The sequence below is a fragment of the Orbicella franksi genome, chromosome 3, assembly GCF_964199315.1.
Source record: "Orbicella franksi chromosome 3, jaOrbFran1.1, whole genome shotgun sequence".
NCBI lineage: Eukaryota > Metazoa > Cnidaria > Anthozoa > Scleractinia > Merulinidae > Orbicella > Orbicella franksi.
In genome coordinates this window covers 5,444,060-5,465,291 of record NC_138147.1, presented here as the reverse complement: position 1 = coordinate 5,465,291, position 21,232 = coordinate 5,444,060, and the positions used below count along the sequence as shown (strand labels likewise).

General features: G+C 38.2%; 3 protein-coding genes across 3 annotated transcripts; 2 read left to right on the top strand and 1 right to left on the bottom strand.

Moving 5' to 3' along the window:
- The first annotated feature begins 92 nt into the window (after window positions 1–92).
- On the top strand, window positions 93–4,301 carry LOC145480851 (iron-sulfur cluster assembly scaffold protein IscU-like). The gene is made up of 5 exons (XM_081459186.1): window positions 93–882; window positions 2,188–2,301; window positions 2,823–2,933; window positions 3,212–3,290; window positions 3,621–4,301. The coding sequence occupies exons 1-5, from the start codon at window positions 793–795 to the stop codon at window positions 3,695–3,697; spliced, it is 471 nt and encodes a 156-aa protein (XP_081315312.1). The 5' UTR covers window positions 93–792; the 3' UTR covers window positions 3,698–4,301.
- Window positions 4,302–4,461: 160 nt separating this feature from the next.
- Window positions 4,462–9,475, bottom strand: LOC145480849 (uncharacterized). Its single transcript, XM_081459184.1, has 6 exons — window positions 8,962–9,475; window positions 8,719–8,861; window positions 7,802–8,036; window positions 6,583–6,806; window positions 5,820–6,022; window positions 4,462–5,126 (listed from the first exon to the last, which is right to left on the bottom strand). Exons 1-6 carry the CDS (start codon window positions 9,005–9,007, stop codon window positions 5,045–5,047), a joined length of 933 nt encoding a protein of 310 aa, XP_081315310.1. The 5' UTR covers window positions 9,008–9,475; the 3' UTR covers window positions 4,462–5,044.
- Window positions 9,476–10,763: 1,288 nt separating this feature from the next.
- On the top strand, window positions 10,764–20,980 carry LOC145482971 (uncharacterized). The gene is made up of 3 exons (XM_081461599.1): window positions 10,764–11,295; window positions 17,717–17,963; window positions 18,431–20,980. The coding sequence occupies exons 1-3, from the start codon at window positions 11,146–11,148 to the stop codon at window positions 20,044–20,046; spliced, it is 2,013 nt and encodes a 670-aa protein (XP_081317725.1). The 5' UTR covers window positions 10,764–11,145; the 3' UTR covers window positions 20,047–20,980.
- Window positions 20,981–21,232: the final 252 nt, after the last annotated feature.

The following is a 21,232-nucleotide window of genomic DNA, read 5'->3' as shown; positions in this document are numbered from 1 at the left end:
TAATATCCTTAAGGCCAATAAAGAGCTCTTAAACAATATCACTCTTTCTAAAATAAACCATTTCAGCTTGCATTGGTCCCAAGAACCAAAAGCTGTATACCATTGCTGCTGATATAAAGGTGTAGCAAAGGTATCAAAGAGGACCTCTCGTCCTGACACACACCTGGTCCAGCTCTTACATGTGGCGTTACGTGGCAGACAGGTGGCTAGAACTGGACTAAACACACTCAGCAGAAGTAAGACCAAGAAACAGCGGAACGGCCTAGTTGGTTTTCCCTTACGATCAAGGGATGTACGTAAATTTTGGGTAGTAGGCCGTATAGAAGAAAGGAGACGGTCAATGGCCAATTCCCTCTATGGCATGAATCATGCTAGTTGAGTTAAATCATCAAAACAAATACCCACTTCTAGACGATGAATACGACTACCATGATTCCGTGCAGGCGTTTGCTTGGTAACCTAAAGTCACACCCTCTGCCCTGGCACATTTCTTACAGATAAATTTAACCCACTGGCTTCGCGTGTATATATTCTTTTACGATACGTAAGCTTATAGGTGTCGGCGCCAAAAACTTTCAACGATGGGATACCGTAAAGTAATGTTCTTATGATGAGGTAGACCGCAGTGGATTGTTGCGCGAAATATTACTTTTGACCACGGCAGGCGCAGGGCCTGGGCCTAGGCAGAGTCCTCGATGTTACATCATCAGAGATAGAGTATTATGGGTTACTCACGTGCAGAATCGATTGATCGTCAGTTTGTCAGGAAGGCTGTTGCATAAGAAGAACAACATGGCGCTTTTTACTCGGGGTTTGACGAACGCTGCAAAGTTAGGAGTTAATACAAGGATAGGAGCTGCAGTTGCTTTCTACCACAAGAATGTAAGAGTTATTTTCTTTTGTTTTCAACCTCACGCGTTGTAAAATAGCTACGGTTGTCGATCTCACGTGAAACGCGAATTATATTGCACGGGTACGGTTTAGAACTTTCACCAAGCTCTGGTTAATTACTTGTTCGCGTTTTTATACTTTGTTTCAGGGCATCCAAAATTTGTTTATTCAAAGACAAGCTATCTTATTGTGATTGCGAGGTTGATCGGAAGAATCCCTTTTTCGTGCTTGCAGTTTTCAGAAATGTAAACACGGTTAAGTTGTTTGGTTATGTTTGCACAGTCATGCAGGCGCTAAGTCAGGTTTTTGGCTCACGCGTAAAGAAAAGTAACTTTCCACAACCTTCTTATGTCTTAAATTTCCAAGAAAACGCTCTACGTACTGTGAATGTCTCGCCTGCTTTGGAGTGAACAACTTAACGTCAACCCTTATTACACATCTTGTATCTTGCGTCATAATAAGATTACATTTTGTCAGGGTATATCACCATATCGTCGTCTTAGCTAAATTAAGCCTCTGCCATTGAAAATCTCAGTAGGAGGAAAAACTAATGTGATTTGTTTATCTGTTTTATATTAAAAACAACCCATCATGGTCAAGCAGAGATTAAGATGAAAAACTGAATTTTATTAGCAAATTTGGATCATCACAGAAGCTTTAAATTATTAAAAGTACAGAGATTCTGTATTAAAACATCTATCACTCAGGAGGTAATTCGCTGAATCATTTCTCCAACATACTTTCAGACTCCTTCTTACTTTCGACAACAACTGAGGACTGTCATTCCCAAATTTACCTGTCAACCTGCCAAAAATAGGTTTTATTTTCTTCATGCTTGATTATAAATAAAATTTCACTATTAAAAATTGATATGTGTTAAACTATGTGAGTCAAGTCCATGAACACAATGCTATGACTCTGGCCAGGGGCCCATTTCTCAAAAGCCCTGGAAATGTTTCAGGCCCGCAAAGCTACTTTTAGTTAACCAGTATTTAAAGACAGAGAGTTGTATACGCCTGAAACTTCTTGTATGAAGAGAGCCTCTGTTCACATTAAGAATATGTTTATAAAACAGCTCTGTAGTCTTAAGGTTTGAGATTTTGCTACACTTTTCGGGTGTAAAAACTTTTCGGGACCTTCGAGAAATGAGCCCCAGGGCTTGAACCAAGGACTGCCTAATCAGTGAGTCCTGCACAATAACCATTAGACCACCACAGCTGATATGTAGTACAGAGACAGAGCTGCTGTCAGATGCATGTGCTGTAAAAATATTTGCTTTGCGGTACATGTCCATAGGTTATTGACCATTATGAAAATCCAAGAAATGTTGGATCTATGGACAAGGATGACTTGAGTGTAGGAACTGGACTGGTTGGAGCTCCAGCTTGTGGTGACGTCATGAAACTTCAGGTTGGTCATATATGCATATAATACAGCTGTTTTGGGGAAGATTACCTTACGACAGGGTATATATATGTGTTTGAATAATACTGTTATCTTTTTATTTTAATATACATGCAAAACTTTTGGCATACTGATTGGCTGAGAGCATGTCAATTAATCTCAAAAACAGTGTAGGAAGTTGAAATTGAGTGCAAAGCATTGAAATTGAGTGGAGAAAGTTGAAATAAAATTGTACACATATTATTAACACGTTATCAAGTGATTTTTTTCCATGCACCTTGGAATAAATGAGCACTCATCAATTTTTCAAAGACTACAAATAGCACTTGCCGTACAGGCTAGTGCATTTTTTTAGTCTTTGAATGATTTACTTGTGCTTATTTATCCCCACTTGCACTTGAAATCATTTCATTACCTATACATACAGCCTTGCTTCTTTATCTAGTCTTTGAACAATGTTTCTTGTTGTTGATCAGGTTTTAACAATAATGTAATGTTGGTTATAATGAGCATGCTTAATTCTTCAGATCAAAGTTGATGAAAATGGTAAAATTGTGGATGCAAAGTTCAAGACATTTGGTTGTGGTTCTGCCATTGCCTCAAGTTCCCTGGCTACTGAGTGGGTCAAAGGAAAATCGGTAAAAAAATCTGACTAAGCTGCAATTGAATGTATTTATAATAAGGCTAGCACATATAATCTCTTTATTTTCAGACATTTCTGTAGCTAAAATATGTGTAGCATAATTGAGTTAATGAACTCTTGATACAGAGAACAAGATATAAAACTGAAATAAATCTTCACGCACGCGGTAGATTAGTTCATTGATCTTTCAGCAACTGAGCCCAGCATAGTTTATATCAAGGTGCAATCCATGCTTTGTAACGGTGATTATTAATGATATCTGTGATTTTGCAGGTAACCGATGCTAAAGAGATTAAAAACACTGAAATCGCCAAGGAACTTTCTCTTCCTCCAGTAAAACTCCACTGCTCAAGTAAGTTAAGGCCACGGCAAACAAGGAAACATTGTTGCCAAAATATTGTCCCTTGTCTTGAGAAACAATTTTTCCACAACATTTCCTTGTTTGCAGAGGCTTTTACAGAGTAGTTACTGGGAAGAATGTACCAATCATGTGTATGTCCTATTGTTCCCAGTTAAACACCAACCTTTGGCAGGTGATAAATTTACATTTATCTCTTGCTTAGATTTCTGAAAGTATAGCATACTTTTCAAAAACAATATTATGACTAAAAATTGTGTCTCTTGTGTTCCATGTAACATTCAGTGGGTTACTAAGAATGTTTTGTTGTTTTTTTATCATCAGTGCTTGCAGAGGATGCCATCAAAGCTGCACTGAATGACTACAAAGTCAAGCAGGAATCACTTAAAAAAGAAATATAAAGCAAAGAAAATATCATCAAATGTTCACCCTCAAACCCAGCAGGAAGAATTGACCATGTTATCAACATTTACAAAATGTTACAATAGTGGTTTTCTGTCAGCTTTTGTTGACTCACCAGAGTCAAAAATGGGCAAAGCCATTGCATAGGGAGAGGTTAACATAGTTCAGTCCTCACTTCATGAAAGATGGAACAATGATTGTTACTGATTATACCACATTTTGATTACTATTTTGACGAACACATCTCCATTAAAGAAAAACTATTTCTTTGCTAAAAAGGTGATACTGGCAAAATATGCTAAAGTTTATTTTGCACTTTGTATTTTGGCAACTTGTTTTGTGTTCATATTTTCTTATCAAGTTAGTTGCTAACTATATTTATGTGGTAAAATTATCATAGCTAAGCATCTCATTGTAAAGAAGTGCAATTAATTTAATGTCATTGGCAAAATCTGTACAATACATGGTAACAGTCATGTTTAGATAAACAAAGTTCTCTCCTAATCCAAACATTTTTTTCTCTCTTATCCTGTGTAACAAAACACAAACTACTGAATTGTTAATGAAACTAAGCTTTTAACTTCATGATATTTTACAATTTTTTACGTTAGATTTTGCTTTGTTGGGTTTACCTAAGACTTGTTTCATATGTTGAACAAATCATAGAATTTAATGCCAACTGCATCAGCAACTGCAAGGATTTGAAGAGTAACAAAGCTGAGAGCATGTTTTGTAGAATAAAATTTTGATTTTTCATTAGGCATAGGGGACCAAAAGAAGATTGCATGGTGCAGTGCATCTTTTTATTGAGATTTAATCTTGACAAAATGTACTGAATCTTGTTTTTACAGCTTTTAGTGTTTCTGTTCTTCCATCTAGTTGAGCTGCAAAAAGCTGAATTATAGATAATGAAAATGTCTGTGATGTTCTAAAACAAGTGCAAGGACCCAGGACCAGCTACAGCCATGCAGGACTTTGAGAAAGTCTAACACAGAAACTATTCACGTATGATTAGTTTTGAATGATAAAGGCAGTATAGTCATAATTCACTTGTCAAGTCAGTCTGGAGTTGTGCTGATGTCAGGCTGTTATCTTGGGTTGATAATGAAACTTTCAGATGCAACATCTATGTCTGAAAACTTTCAAGTGCAGCATCTACCGGTACATTTGATTCTTTGAACTGATTGGTATGCCATGTTGCTGGGTCTTGTTGCCATGCATGGCAGATTGTCTTATAGTAGTTCTTGAAGTCTATCGTACTGGGCAGCCTGACATTTACTTAAGGAGCTCTTTTTAGGCTCCACAAATAATGGTCAATAATGAGGTTACTGGTAATTTCTGCCAGGTCACTGAGCAAAGCCCAGAAGTCCGACATCCACCAGCTTTTGTATTTTAACTCTCATTTCAGCAGTAGCATTCTTTACTTCTCTGCAGAGAAATGAAAAGAATATGTTAACTTCTCATTACAAAACAGTTCATGAACTGGAAGTTAATATGTACTTGTTATTTGAAACTGGCAGCCAAACTTAAACTCTCCTTGTGAAAAACTACAACATTTCAATTTGCATGTCTTTTACTTTGAACATTTTGTCTTGTTGCATGATGTCAAAAAGCTTATTTCTAACAAAAGTTTGAGTTGCTTCTGCTGTTAGTTGTCAAGGGTCAAAGAAAGTACACTGGTCTAACATACATCGAAATACAGCAAGCAGTGACATGACCAAGGGGAAGATCTCTAAACATTTGCCATGATGTAAAATTAAGTTTTTTTTTATCATGTAATTGATACTGTTCAGTCATAACAAACAAAAAGACTGATATGCTTTGAAAGTGACTTCTGTTGAACGATAGTAGATAACTGCTTGACTTTCAGTGTAGCCAATAAATTTGTGTTTATCAATTAATTCAACCTCAGTGATGCAATACCATTCAATCTTCAAAATGTCTTTCTCCTAAATGCAATGATTAATGATTCTATTCACTTGGGTAAAGTGCAAACCTTATTGAATTGGCTCCATTTGAACTGTGTCTACCAGAACAACAGTAATGGAGTATTCATCACAACATGGAGTAATTCTGTTTTCTAGTGTTAAATGAAAACCACATGATGGCAGCGTTACTCACAACTGTGCAGTTTCAGGATTGGTTTTCATTAAGGTCAATAATCGCTGTATTTGATGATCTTGAAGCACTTTCATAACTTCAGGATCTGACAGAATTTCCTGCATTTTGGCCTCATCCTCAGGGGAGGGAGAGACAGGAGGTTGTTGCCTCGCACTCGATCTTTCAGTCAGTCCAATGTTGGTATCTTGAGGATTGCTTGGTTCCTATAGATTGAAACATACCTTGTGTTCACTTAAAATTACAACTGCTCAAAATTTATATTTATTTGACCGTATTGACTAATTCTACCTTGTTGAGTATATAATTAGCTCTTCATTTAACTGAGCAGGAGGTCTGTATAGGAGAATCTTGACCGAGGTCTGTACACACGACCAAGGTCAAGTTTCTCCCATACAGACCGACTAAGCTTGGTTAATAAGATGTTTATTACACAGCAAACAAGAGCAGTTTAATTAGTTTAATGTAACTGGTTTGGATCAGCTGACATTCTGCTTGTGAAAGGTGGGGAGCTGAATTTAATTCTGCTAAAGTTTGCTCATCCTCTTTACTTTTTTTCTCATCAGGCTTTTTGTTACTTCCATAAATAAATATTGTTAGATGAAAATAGTCAATGATTATGCATTTTAGTTTGCAACTTTTTCACTGCAAAACATTTCCGGTCTAGATGCCCGTCTAGATGGGAAAATCTAGACTGCTTTCAATATTGATTTCAGCCAATCAAATTCATGAATTTGGTAGTTCCCAGTATCAGGTTCAATCTTACCGATTCACCTCTTGCATTTCCAAGCATGGTGAAGTGTTCTCCTAAAATTCCACTGAAGTCTTGAAGAGCTTTCTGCATTTCTGGGTGGCTTTCCAACATGGCCAGTGCCTTCATGGGGTCTGTCTGCACTTGAGACAGAGCAGCTGTGAAGGTGGGATCCATAAGCAGCTTTGCTAGAGAAGGATTGCTCTCAATTTTCTTTAATAGCTCATCTGTAATCCAATCTACAGTTAACATGTAACAAAGTTAAATTAACTTATATTATCATCTAGATAAAAATGGGGAAAAGTGATGCACCTTTACAGTCACATGACTAGACCAAAATTCTCTCATTTTTGCAGACTTTAAAGGGGACAGAGGAGGGGGACAGTTTCAGGGTACTCCCTAATTTGTACTGCTAGATTGGGTGAGGGAACCAACAGAACACCTCCAGTTAAAGATGTTCTGAGACACCCCTTCCCAACTCATGTTGTCAAATTGAAGATGACAAAGAGGTTTTGGGTTTCCTGATTTGGACAAAAATGAGGCTGCTCAATGTGAATGGAAGTGGATACTTGAAGGCAACTTTGTATGAATTACTAACACAGTGCTCTCAAGTTGATTTGTTGCCAAAGAGTGAGATTGTTGACAGTGTAGCCATCACTTGTGATGCCGCAGGTGTCACCTTCCTAGGGGGATCTGGGGGCACGCCTCCCATAAAATTTTAAAAAATTGAAGTAGCTAAGATGTGTTTTCCTGCGTTCTGAGTGGAAATGTGTTGCTTTAAAAGTAACTGTTTATATTCCACTGACTGCAGAAGCACTTTCTCTGCACAAGAATTCCTACTGTTGCTAAGTGTTTGAAGAGAGTACAAGGCGAACAAGGAGTAAATTATGTCCAAAAAGATAATTAATTATGTAGGTGGGTAATTTAATAGGTAGGACTAAAGCATGAAGGAACCTTAAATGCATGAGAAATAGTAGTTTCAGCGTGAGCACGTAAGATTAAATTTGTTTGCGTGAGTCTCGTGCTCGATGCGCAAGACTTGAGAGCTCTGCTAACAGTTACTCAAAAATTATATGCTGCAAGATAGCCCTGTTAAATATCCTCCCCCCCCCCCCTACAAGCCCCTTTGATTTAATCAAAGAAGCACACTTTCAGCTTTAATGTTGCTTCTCTAGATCTCAGTGCAGACAATTTCTCATTCATGATTACTGCCAAGTAAGGATGTTTTAGTGACCTTTGTTCTCCAAGCTTGGTATGCTAGACTTCATTGCTTCCTGAACTTCTGGTATCTCTATTCCTTTGGTTTTTTGTTCTGGGTTCTTGGCCCTGATCACAGGCATATCTGTTTCAGCACTCTTCTTTGTAGATTTTGATGACTGCGTAGAGTTTACCTTTCTTGGTTTGGGGTTTGTTAAAAAACCTTTCTTAAATCCACCAAATGTCCTCTGACTTTCTGAAGCCTTGGGGGTCTTCGAAAACAAAGACAAGGAAAAGACAAGTCAGATTCTGTGAACAGAAGAACATTAGGGCTATGTATAATATATAAATGATCAATCTAAGCAGATAGCTTTGTTTTACACTTCCATACTGGGTATGACAGGGGGCGGGGGCAACAATATGCGAGAAAAGGGACTTGGGAGGAAAGGATGGCAGAAATATTTTCATTCTCTCTCTGACCACATGCCAGTACCATCTGATCAGCAGAAGTCAGTCACAGTATTGAAATCACCCAATAATCACAACTAGAAGTTTAATGCACTTATGTTGGTTCTTTTCTATCCATGTACATGAATTACATAATAATACAAACTAAAACCCTTTTCCCCCTTGGTTTAGACCACATAATTAATGGACCATTCCATTTTTTTTATCCGCACCCCCACCCCTCCTATTGAGGTTCTAGGAAATCTGAGGTGGGGGGGAGAGTCGTTAATGTTAAAGGCCGTTTCTGAGGGGATAACTGTTGGCTCCTTTGATCTTTTAATAAATTATGAAAGGGGGAAGTGTGTCGGCAGTTTGATCTTCCTTTCTCAAGGGGCAGAAAGTTAACTTTTCTGAGGGGGTAAAATAAAAAGTACCCCAATAGGGGAGGGGGAGGGTGCCGATAATAAATGGAATGGCCCGATGTTAGGACAGATAGGGAAATATTACCTGTGCTTCAGATTCTGACTTTATCTTTGGTTTTGTGGCTGACATTTTTGTCGATTGTTCCGACGATTGTCCAGGTGACACATCCTCGCGTAACTTGTTTACTTGTTGAATTAGTTCTGACATATCCTCCAGAGGAGGTACATCTAAATGAGTTAACAAAAACAAAAACATTGTTATTTACTGTACATGCGTGTGACAAAGATGGATACCCTGAATTTTTAAACAGCTGAAAGGCTTTTTTACCGTTTTCATCTTGGAGTTCATACCCCGCTGAAGGACTTTCTGCCATGTTTCTGTTCTAGTGAGTTGAGTTCTAAGCTGATCCTAAGACATAGCCGACAGAAATCGTATTGTTGAACCGGTAAAACTACATCAGCACATTTGTTGCCAGGCGTCACCTGTAAATGGCCGCGGAGAGCTAGACCTGAGTAAGTCCATATGCGGGAACGTTGCTGGTGTGCGCGGGTCTCGCGGTTAGAGTTCACGGGACCGGGCGGATTAAAAAGGATGAAAACCGTTTCTTTTTCCTTCTTTTTCTGGTTTCTAATATTCGAGTAGTCGATTCTTGCAGCTAAGCTCTCCTTCAAGTTTGCTTTCAAAAAAGAAACGGGAATCCAGGGGAAATTTCACCGCATGTACCGGATTACCGGTGACGTGGGGTGCGCTCGCTTTCGTCACCTGCTTAGCAACATTTAGAAACGTCACGATTGCTTTCCTGTTTGTTAACGATGTCTGAAGAGATAATATTTCAGCCAATCCAACATTCGACTTTCGAAGAAAGTTAAAACTCTTTGGCTTCCCAAAAAGGTTTTTAATTGCCGAAAGGATTGGATTGAAAGCATTGAAAATAATGCTCAATTTCTTTTTCCTAAAGTGATGGCTAATAACGAAAATGTTTCCGAAATAAAGCCAATTTTTCATTATGAAAAGTGGACATTTCGAACTTCAATAGTTCTTTTCACAAAAATTATGTCATTTAGTTTAGGCGGCCTCTCCTGAGATGAAATGATAATTATTCCTTGGTTCAGGTTTTCGATATTATACTGTGGTTAGGATCAGGTGTAATTTTTTGGTGTCCTTGTATTTTAAGTCTAATTAGCGACGGTAGAACCATGCCATTATTATTTAGATATGCTCGGGAAAAGATTTACTACCTACAAACATCACATTTATCAAGCTTATATGTTTTCGAGCGGAAACACCTTTGACATATGGAAATTTTTCGGTTAATCAAAAAAAGTGAACTTTCGTTGAATCTAGCGCCGAAACTCTTTTACGACTGATACTCAAGCTTTCCAAGCGATCATGAGGTCTGTAATTCTTAGGAACATATTAAAAGCTCTTCAGTCATTATACAGGGTGGAAACAGAAGGATTTCCTCAAGCTGTGAATTGAAGAAACTGCATTTCATCAGCGAGCTAATTTGGTTTTAACTAATTAAATTCCGGTTCTGTTAATCTTTTTGCTGTTCAGCTGTTTCTTCTTTTTCGTTTCTATTTTTAATTTTGATTTCTTATATTTTTCCTTTACTTACATCAACTGTCAAACGCATATCACTGCACACTCTTTCACTAAAGAGGTTTGTATTGCGCCAATATAAAATCGGCAGACGGGTCCTCTCTGAAAAGTTACGATTAACTACGAAAATTGCTGACCCAAGTATATGATCTATTGCACTAAGTCAGTTGTTAAGTCTAGCGAGTCATGTATAGCTAGGCATTTGAATTTCCATTTTCTTCAGTTAAATTCACAGAATTAGGCGAAAAGAGGACTTTGGCAGAGCTGATCGCGAGAACAGTACATGGATAAGTTCCTGGGAAAACAAAAATGTGAGGAACATTCTTGATATACTTAATGGGAATTGAGACATATGGATCATAGATGGCTCCTGATACCCTAAAACCATGCAGGAAATAGCGCGAAATAGCCTTTGAATGCACGAGAAAACAATATGCACCGCATAACAATACGATTTAACATACGGAGTCAACCTGAGTCCAATTTGGTTTAATTAGTGACTTGAATTGGGTTTGATTCATTGGACTCTTTCACAGATGTCTGTTCTCGACATGTATTTAAAAGCTTCTAGAGGCAATAATAGATACTTTAAAGAAATAAAGAACAAAGGTATTTTATCTAAACAATGTATTAAAAGACTAAAACCTATTAGGTCAACAGATGCGTAACAGGCTTGCGTTCCCACACTCAAATGCAAAAATAAAAACAAGACAAGCGTTAATAAATTGTCAATTCTTTTCTCTCCTCTGTGATTTCAAGTACGACTTTTCTTTGCTCGAGGAATGAGATTACTTTTCTCTTCCCACTCAGAGGTCTTTTTAAGGGTCAACTGAGCCACCTGAAAAATTTTACACTAGTTCCTGCGAAACAACACTGAATTTCGAGCTAGAACTGGCAAAAAAACGCACGATGTCAAAAATAATTTCAGCACGGAAAGACAGTCGAGTGTGGGCGAAGAGCTTTCTCGCCGGAAACTTTTTTTTCGGTCCGTACCAAGGAGATGTTACCCAGTTGATTAAAAGAGTTCAGTTTTTACTAACACCTTCGGTCCAATTCAAGGTAAGCGCTGATGTTTTTTTATTGAATTTGGCGGCATGTTTCATAGTATTTTAACAGCAGGATAGAACCTTGAAGCCATAAAAAAACTAAGGTTTCTTTATGGACTTGACGCGGTGATTTCATAGTTATAATGGGTTTGATTTTCTGTCTCAATGCACTTGAGTGAAAATTGATACAAGCATAAAGAAACTTCCCAGCGATTTGAGTTAATCTGCAGGTTGTTATCCAGGATTATTGGCATAAGTTGGGGTATTATTTCAACGGCAAAAGAGAACAACAGAGAAGTTTCATTTTCAAACAAATTGCGGGATAAAAATGATCCAAACACTGGCTAAACGTCGGTTCTCTTCAAGGTTTTCATTCACTAAAAACACAGCACATTTTTTGTCTCTAATTGAAATTACATAAAATATGCTTAAATAGTCGAATTAGTGTCAACGGTTGGAATACAAAACATGGCTTTGCAAATCTATTTAAGTTATTGATCCGAAACTTTTATACTTTTCTGGAGAGCGAAAAACTTAAAAAGGATCTGCCGAAACTGACCTTTTTCGGAAAAAAAAGGAGAGAAAATTTTGTCGTTTCGCTCCACGCGCTTGATAATGCATATTAATTCAATATTTGGTATGATTTTAATTTTGCCCGTAATAAAGGAAAAATATAGCAAAAAGAGAGAAAACACGAGAATGAAAAATATAATAATAAAGAACATTTTGGGAGCTAGCAAAAAGGAAAACGCTCGAGCTTTGCTAGCTTTGCACAAAACTATGACCAGTGTAGAAGGTATGTTTTAAAACTAACTACGACATATAAGAGTTTGTTTTGTATTCTACAGTTAAGTATCTAAGGCACACTTCAAAATTGCGGTACTAAGCTCAATTTATAACTGAAATTCTAAATAGCTTTCACCGGTTCTGTCATCGATCATAATATTTTACAGAAGGATTCTCTATACGTATACGGGTTCTGTCTCTTAAAAAAACATTCGGCCATGCACTGATTATGGGCGATCGAGAGTAGAATGAGATGTCCCGCTTTCGTATCGGAGTCGCTCTGAAAGATGACATTTTGAACAGCCACAGGAGAACATTCTCGCAACATTGGCCTCCAAGGAACTTCTCTGATTCAGATTTCGAATGGGTCGGCTTGTTTCGTGACTTAGCTGTTCATTTAGAAGCTAAATAGTGTGTACAGGAGCAGTTGTACAAAACTTCTTCTATGTGTTGTCAACATGATCGATAGCCTTCACTCAACGAAAGTTTTTTTTCTAATGTTTTGACCCTCTCTATTATTTTATTTTCGTTTTAAAAGGCTGTGAACAAGGAAAAACTAAGCCAAATCACCGATGAAACAAACTGCGTGCACTAGACTGCCTTGAAAAAAGAGCTCCATTGCGTGGCCGGAGGTTAGGTAGCAATATTTTCGGTGTCGTTGTTAGTTTTGTAAGGAAGTCTGTGTCCAAAAAAAAAAAATATATATATATATATATTTAGTTTTCTGTTTTATTGTATCGGGCTGAGAGCGAATATATCTCCCTAGAAAGGACTAAACTGGATACAAGGGGGATATACTTCTTTTGTGATCGGCCATGTCCAAAGCTATTTGATTCCTCTAATGTATGTAGTCCACAGGAAAAAACCGTAACGTTTCTATTTCGTCGCCGTAAAAAAAAATCAGAGCAATGAATTTTCGTGATCTTTATTTTCTCCTTTAGTCTTTTGGTAATTTTCAAGTTGAAGAGCTTAAACAGCGGTCGTATTTGTCAGGTGCTGCGTGGCAAAAATTTTATCTTCCCACAGCCATTTACGATCTTCATTAAGGTCAATTGACTGTGAGTTAAAATAGACAACGTCGCAAGTCTGGCGGAAAATCGTCGGCGGATTCATCGTGTGTTTTTGTCATGACAATTTTTCGGTTGAAATTTCCTGAGTTCCTCAGAGAACTTTATAAAGTAAACAGCATAAAAGTAAACATTAATCGATAAGTGAGCTTTCCATTCAAATATTTACAAGCACTTAAGGTTAGTCTTCATTCGACCCAGTCAATGTCGCAATTAGCTTTGGTTTTAGTGATTTGAAATTATTCTTCGCTTTGGAGCTTGAATCGCCAGAAAATACATTAGTTGTCGAAGAAGAGGGTTTTTGGCAATATCCAGCGTCACTGGCGAGATTAACAGATTCATGAGATTGAAACATGTAGAGGCCTGTTTCACTTAGATCGAAATGTATTTACTTTGCATGTTTTAATGAATTCTGTGACAAATTTTTAATAGCTGAGATACTTTAATACAACTTCAGAACATATGGGATGTTCTCATGGCGCGGTGTTAATAGCCATCAACTGCCATAAGCAGTTAAAAAAAAAAAAAACCGTTTCGGCCAGAGTAAAAAGCGATAGTACTAATACCTGAGCTGAGGCAAAAAAAAAAAAAAATTCCATGAAATGAAGATGGCATTGGTCTAGAGTTTTATAAGCTCAGTCGCGCGCGTAGAACAAAACATCTGTTCTCATGTTATCTCGGAACAGCTCACTGAAATAACACGGAAAGAAAGGGGTTCACAGAAAGAATATAATAGAACAAATAGCTCAGAAAGGAACTTGTTTATAAACCCGATCCATCACAATAGCTGAACAGGATAGATACGTCTCTGAAACAAAAAGCAAACAAAAACACGTTCGCTGTCAATCTTCCCAGCAACGTGTTGAATATTTAATATACTTCGCGCATTGCAATATTTTCTCTTCTCACCCCTCCCATGAAACAAAAAGGACATGTGTTAAAAGGACTGACAGCAATATTTTTGATGACACCTTTTTAAATCTTGTTTGAGAATTAAACATTTGGCGTTCAGTGATAGTGCCATTAGCTGGCAGACTGTGGTAACAATGTATAAAAGCATTTCGCACTTAAAACAATACAGTTTTGGAGTGGGAGTCGTCTCGGACTTGATTTAGTCCATATTTACGTTCACGATGCTTTTGTCGCTCGCCATAAAAGAATCGAAAGAGTCATAGAACTTCAGCTTAATGTACACGCATTATAACTGGGGCATTTCTTCACAAAAAACAAGAAGGAACGTTTTGGGAAGAATGAATAAGTCATAAAAAAAGTCGTTACTAATATGTTCCTCAACGGTATGAAACTAAAAGTTGTTGTTGAAATATCTGTCATCGCAAGAAGTGTTTCACAAGACTTCTTTTCATTTGAACAATCACACGAGATGAAGTCGCGATGCTATTGTTTTAAAACGCCTAAATTAGTCTACTCTGTCAGGAACACAGTTCTTGCAGGCGTTACCTCTTCAAATTTTCACAACGACATGAGATGAAGAAAAAGATCCGAATCAGGAGCCATACTGATCCGAATTCACAGTTTTTTAAACTTGTATGAATAAATATGGTCTGGGCTAAAAAAGTAGCTTTGAAGAAAATATTTATATATAAATAAGGGAAAATTATCTTCGAGAGATCGAATGATTTAAAAACCGTGTTTGTAAATGAAAATGAAACATATATTTATTTGAAGTGCAATTCGAGAGAAAGGGTTGCTTGGCAGAGCCTTGGCCAGAAAAAAAATTATGACTGAGGCAATGTCCTCGGTCTCTTCCTAGGTATTTAGGGTGTTTCTGATGACTATAAACAACGAAAACGAAAAAAATGACTGAGACAAGTGCCTCAGTTTGTCTTTTACTAGCTACCGCCCTACTTGCAGCCAGTCGCTATTCAAATGAAAACGTGTAATTCGACTAAAAGAAGAAATGGTCGCGAAACAAGACAAGAAGATTTAGCTTATCCTGATAGAAGAGAGAACTCGGCGAAAGTCAAATAGCAATGGAAGATCGAAGATTTCTGACAAAACATGGCGAAATTACTTTTTTTAATACATTTACATTCTGTGATGTGATGTCTCCAATCCTTTGATTTTGATCTTGTATGACGGAGGGAGGAGGGAGGGTTGATCGTCTCCATAACTTCAAGAATTGTTAAACAATAACCATGCATGTACTCCTTAGAGGGTACATACCACGGTCAAAAAATGGTTCCTTTGAGTTAAACAACATGGCATGATGACGTGATATCACGTGGAAATTCTGTCATTATATCGGAACAGCCGCCACCTTCGATTTCTTTTTTTTTTTTTTAAGTGCCGGGAAACATATATGTATATACCTGAATGAATAAAATAAACTAAAAGAAGTCCTCAAAATGTGAAAATAACTACATGCAAGAAGGAATGGTCCTAAATCATCCTCTTTTGCTGCATAAAAGTTACGTTTTGGTACTAAAGCGAGAAAATTCCTTATATTTTTTTTCAAAATTTTTATACCTGTAGAATTTTACGCTAAATGCATGGCGGCAAAATATGATTGTTTGAGCTCAGGTAGCAAAATGTTTTGAAATTACTTGTAGAAGTTCTGCGGATTGTTTTGAGCTTGTTTTCTTTTGACAAATTAAAAGAACTATTATCAATGTGAGTCAATACGTACTTGAAAAATTCAGCAATAAGTAAAAATTTTCCTATTCGGAGTGCTTTGATGAGGCAATTCAGTAAAGTTACTAAGGTTCCAGGGATGCCGCACAGAAGGTCAAACTTTAAAAAGCACCAAAAAAGAATGTTAATTGACCGTGAAAATAGTGAGCAGTTCCTTTTCTACGTTATGATAATGCAACCACCAAGGTAACTATAAAATTAAAAAAAACAAGAGATCACCCTTATGATTAAAGAGTTACCGACTAAGCCAAAACCCTGTTGTTAACGCTGATCAATCGTGAATAAACTATTAAGATAATTGGCTGGTCGCACATGTTGTACAATGCTCTTAAAAGCATTTTTTGCGTTTAAATTGCTCACACTTTAACCGGGCTTTGTTTCAGGACAAAAATAAACACAACATTTGCTTTGTTCTCAGCAGACAAGTTCATTTTCAATTCAACTTAAAGGAAATGAAAACTTTCATGTCCTCAGTACGTGAGAGTTAATTTCCTCGACGGAACACTTCTTTGAATACATTCGTCAATTTCCCTAGATCTCAAATCATCCAATGATTTTCCGCTTCAATTCAACGCCCTCGCATGGTTTAAGAGGCTCGTTTTTATGCGCTTCCTGAGTTGCTAAGTAAAGATTCAAGTGGAAGTATGGCCAGTAAATATGAGAATTTGAGTTTCTATTTTTCCAGCATAACTCTCTAACTCTCTAATTCCCAAGACTGATTAACAACTGATTTATCTTCATAATGTTTATACACTGTCAAGTAGTCAGGTAAGGAGAATTAGGAAAATCATCAAACGGGGGATATTGCAACACCAGATTCTCATAACCTATATAGAATGAAACCAAGGCGCTCATTACGGAGATCGATATTTTTTGCTTGGGAACGACGAGATTTTAAAATTTCAATCTCTGGACATATTTGAACAACTCTTTTCAAACAACTGACGGGAGGCGAGGAGTACGGTAATCTTCCTTCGCTGTCGTGACTGAGCCAAACCACTAAAGAAACCTTGCAGTTCTCTGTTTTTCTCTAATCGCTGAGCAATGGTAAGCAGATATGTCTTGATGGATAGTATTTTTTTCTTTCGTCTGCACGAGCTAAAAAAAGATAACGCAGTTTTCTCTGCTTGTAACCTTTCGTTCTCTAATATGTGTTGGTAAATTACGCTAGCAGTTAAGTTCTAAGTGGCGTCAAAAATGGAAATGGGCGTTAACACTGGTGAGAAAGTCATTAGTGTACAGCGAAAATAATGCAGTCTATTCTGTATAATGTTGCGGCCTCCTCCGCCGCCAGAGCCCGGCAATCTTTCTTTTGATTTCAAAGAAAAAGTCTTTATGGGCAAAAATGGCAAACCCACTGTTATTGTCCAGCCATTTTTACTGTGACTCATAGAGGCGGTACGAAAGTTTTTCACATGCAAAAAATGTTGCAGTTGTGGTTCGGGTGAAATACCAAGGGTAAATCTTGAGGCCATTGTCACTGGTAACGATAAAAGAGTGACTGAGCTAGCGACGGTCTCTTCGCTGCATGTCTGTTGTACACAAACCAGCCAGTATGTTTTGACAGGAATAACACTAAGTGGACAAAGCAGGATAAGAAGGGATGAGAGAAAAATATTTTTTTTTGGACTGGGAAATAATGAAAATTTTTGCACTGGAAAAAAGATATATCTGCTGTAAAAAAAAATCTGATTTATAGTGCAATAAACATACTTGTGCTGGAATAATACATTTGTATTGGATGTTTGAGCTGAAAAAATTATCTCCAGAGTTAATATTTTTGTACTGTTATAAACACGTTTGTACTGTAACAAACGTGTTTGGTCTGTAATAAATATTTTTGTACTGCCTGCGTGGGCCACCGTAGGTACGATTTTGAACATAAATATCTTTCCTCGTCCTCAAGCTGAAGCCGTATTTCTTCTGCAGGCATCAGAGAAAAGAGATTACAACGAACACAATCTGCTGGAGGGCGATTTCTCGTGGATGTCCGAGGTGAATCCTGCTCGTTTCCAAGATGAACAGAACATGGAAGCGATAAGAACTCCTGACGGAGATCAAATTTACTTCAGGACCACAAGAGACATATCGTCTGGTGAAGAACTGAGAGTGTGGCTGGCTCCGTCTTTGGAGGAAGAACATGGATTGGGATGCATTTCTGAGGAGGCGTTTAAAGGTCAGTTGTACCAACACTACTTTAAATAGCTTTTTCGTCCGAAAAAAAATGGAGTCATATTTAAGCAATAGAGCACTTTTTCCGTGTTTCAGTGATAGCCTCATCTAAACGAGAAGGGTATTCGGAGAATTCGAGTCAGTTATACAAACCCGAGACGTAGCCGAGGGTTCACATAACTTTGGAGAATTCTCCCAACCCTCAAAAACGTGCGCCAATCTAAAACGTCACAACCGTGTTCACATGCTCTCATCTCAACATACATATCGACCAATGAGGGCACGCGTAGTTTCTCAAGTATTTTATGAACACTAGAATAGGCCAGACGGAAAGTACCTCCGCAACTTTCTTTCAAGCTGTTGGTTAGCAGTATTTTGTGCATTATAAACGCCAACATTCGTATCAGAATTTTGTTTCAAGTTAACTAGTGATAAAAATTTTCTAATTACTATTGACTTGTCTTGTTGTAGATTATCAGTGGATCTGCAAACACTGTAAAGAAACCTTTCAATATTCCCGCGCGTTTGTAGCTCACACAACTTATGGCTGCAGCAATCTAGGCTCCAGTACAAGCCCACGAGGGCTAGCTATTGACAAAACGGCAGGCATTCATGGTTTAGTACCAAATGATAGCGCCGGAGACTCATCTTTCGAATCCAAAGAATTAGGAATGGAATACCATGAGGAGAGAGTAAAGGCGAAGACCTCCACTGCCGAACAAGGTCACTGGAATGAGAGAAATACCCAGAGAGACACTTCTCCGAAAATGAACGGACAATCTTTAACATTCAGTCACAGTGGTGTCTTGTCCAATCCCAAACTGGCGAGTCTGATTTCAAGCTTTTCACGGCCTCGCTTTCGAAAGTTTGCCAACGAACCACAATCATTAGCTGAGTTCCACAAGCAAGAATTTCGAAAGAAATTCCAAGGGAACGAGCATTACCTTCGAAGACACCTTTACCGTGAGGGCATGGAGAGGAGATGTGCCACACAGTATCGGCGCTCTTTCATGACGAAAGAAGATAGTGAGTTTTCTTTGGAGGATGATGAAGAAAAACTACACATAAAAGAAGAGAAAGATGAATTTATAGACTGCTTTCGTGACGATTATATGATAGATCTGGATAAAAGCAACAACTATTTTGCTCCATCATCTGAGGGTGAAATTTTCCAAAATGGAAGTAGGAAAAACGCTTCAAAATATAACTTTCAAAATGAACATCTGCCGTTAAATGACTCTTTTAATTCTCATTCGAATATTGCGAGCTCTTCGGAATCCAAACTGACATTCATCACTCGTGGGTGCCCCCCTTCAAATGGTCACGAAAGTCTGCGTGCGCACGAAGAACATTTGTCACGTGCACCAGCTCGTGAATGCACGTGCCATCACCATGATGACTCAAGTGACATTTCGAAGCAGCGTAAGAGCTCAACTTCCAATAGAGAGACGAATTCAATCGAAGAAATAACTACCGAGGAGAATGAGGAAAATCAGGCGACGCTTATAGAAGAGTTAGATCGAAACATTTGCCGTTCAAACCAATTCAACCAATTACTTTCACCTACGAACTTTTCTAGATTAGGGTCGTACTTTGCATATCAGAGAATGCATCGAGACAACGGCGCGACTTTTCAACAACATTTACAATGCCATTGCATATCAGCGTCCTTCCTGCACCAAACAACTGAGAATCTATCGCGTTATCATGAGCCCGCGTTTTTTGTCGACTCAATATACCGCTACTCTACCTATCCGCGCATGATTCCATTCTTTGGGCATCATGCTGCAAACTCGCCCCAGACTTCCCCACGAAACCAGGGTTTTACGTGCGAATACTGCGGTAAAGTATACTGCAGGAAATACGTGCTGAAAATCCACATGCGCACGCATACCGGCTTCAAGCCACTCCGCTGCAAAGTATGCGACAAGTCGTTCAGCGATCCAAGCAACATGAAGAAACACGTCAAACTACACGAGACAGAGGACACTGTTCATAAATGTAGACATTGCGGAAGAAACTTTGTGCGTTATAGAGGCCTGCTGAATCACATTAAATCAAAGCATTCTGAACACGTGTCTCTGTGATAAGAACCACAAACTTGTACCCAGATCGCAATGCAGCAAGTGAGCGAGTGGGACCCTAAGAACTAGGTTAAAATTATAGTTCCATTATCGTCAGATAGCGGTAATTTTGAATTGTGTGAATCTTACACTGATGAACAAGAACAATGTAATGAGTTCTTGGACCTGAGATTTTCATCGTTAATGGACTGTAAAAAAAACATATTTCCATTTTGAAGATGCCATAAGCTGTATTTTTCTGCCCTATAGCCACCGAATAGTAAAACGATTCATTTTATACTTGCAGCTGTTTTTATTTTTGCGAACTTACGAATATTAATCTCTTGGTTTAAATACAATACAAGGTCGATACTACATGCCCTCTCAATGTTAATAACTCTTACTGAATGAAAGAGGTCCTAATTCGTATAGAGATTAGTAACCTCCGAAGTTCCTCTGAGACTACAAGTTGAGTTTCCAGGCTTCAAAAGCGAGGAGAAACGACACTAACTTACAGGGCAGATCAGTGGCGGATCTAGGGAGGGGCCCGGGAGGCCCGCCCCCCCCCCCTGTTTTGGGTGGAAAAAGAAGAAATGACTGAAGGAAGAAAAGCCGGCAGGGCAAGTAAAACAAAAGCGCCCCCCATCCCTCTGTCTTAGCTCAAAATCTGGATCCGCCACTGCAGATTTTCAGGGTAATGGCACTCAGTGCAGACTAGGGAAGAGAAAGCACATAGAGGACTATGGGAATATCTCTTGCTTGTTCTTCTGGTTTAAGCTTCTTCCCCTTCTTCTCCTTCCCCTTCCCCTCCTGCTGTTTCTGGTCTTATTGTTGTTGCTTCTAAAGTGCAGGTGTAGATACAGACGAATGTACAAGAGGTGCTCTAAATAATTCTATCAACATTTTGTTTTCTGCTCTTAAGCAGCCTCAAGACCCCCTGTGTGTAGAAGTGTTTGTTCTTGTACCTTATTCACATTTGTTGCGTATTTGAAGTGTCTCCAGTACTGTGTATAGACTAAATAAAAAAAGTGAAACTGATATGCCATGAAAAAACACACTGCTTCATCGAAGAGATCCAGAAAAGTATTCAAGACATTTTGAGTGCTTACATATCACTAAAGCTATTAGAAAAAAACATTCAAGATACACGATGCGGTAAACTGGCTGGCTTCCACAAACTTTCGTCGATAGCGGCTCAATTTATGCTGAC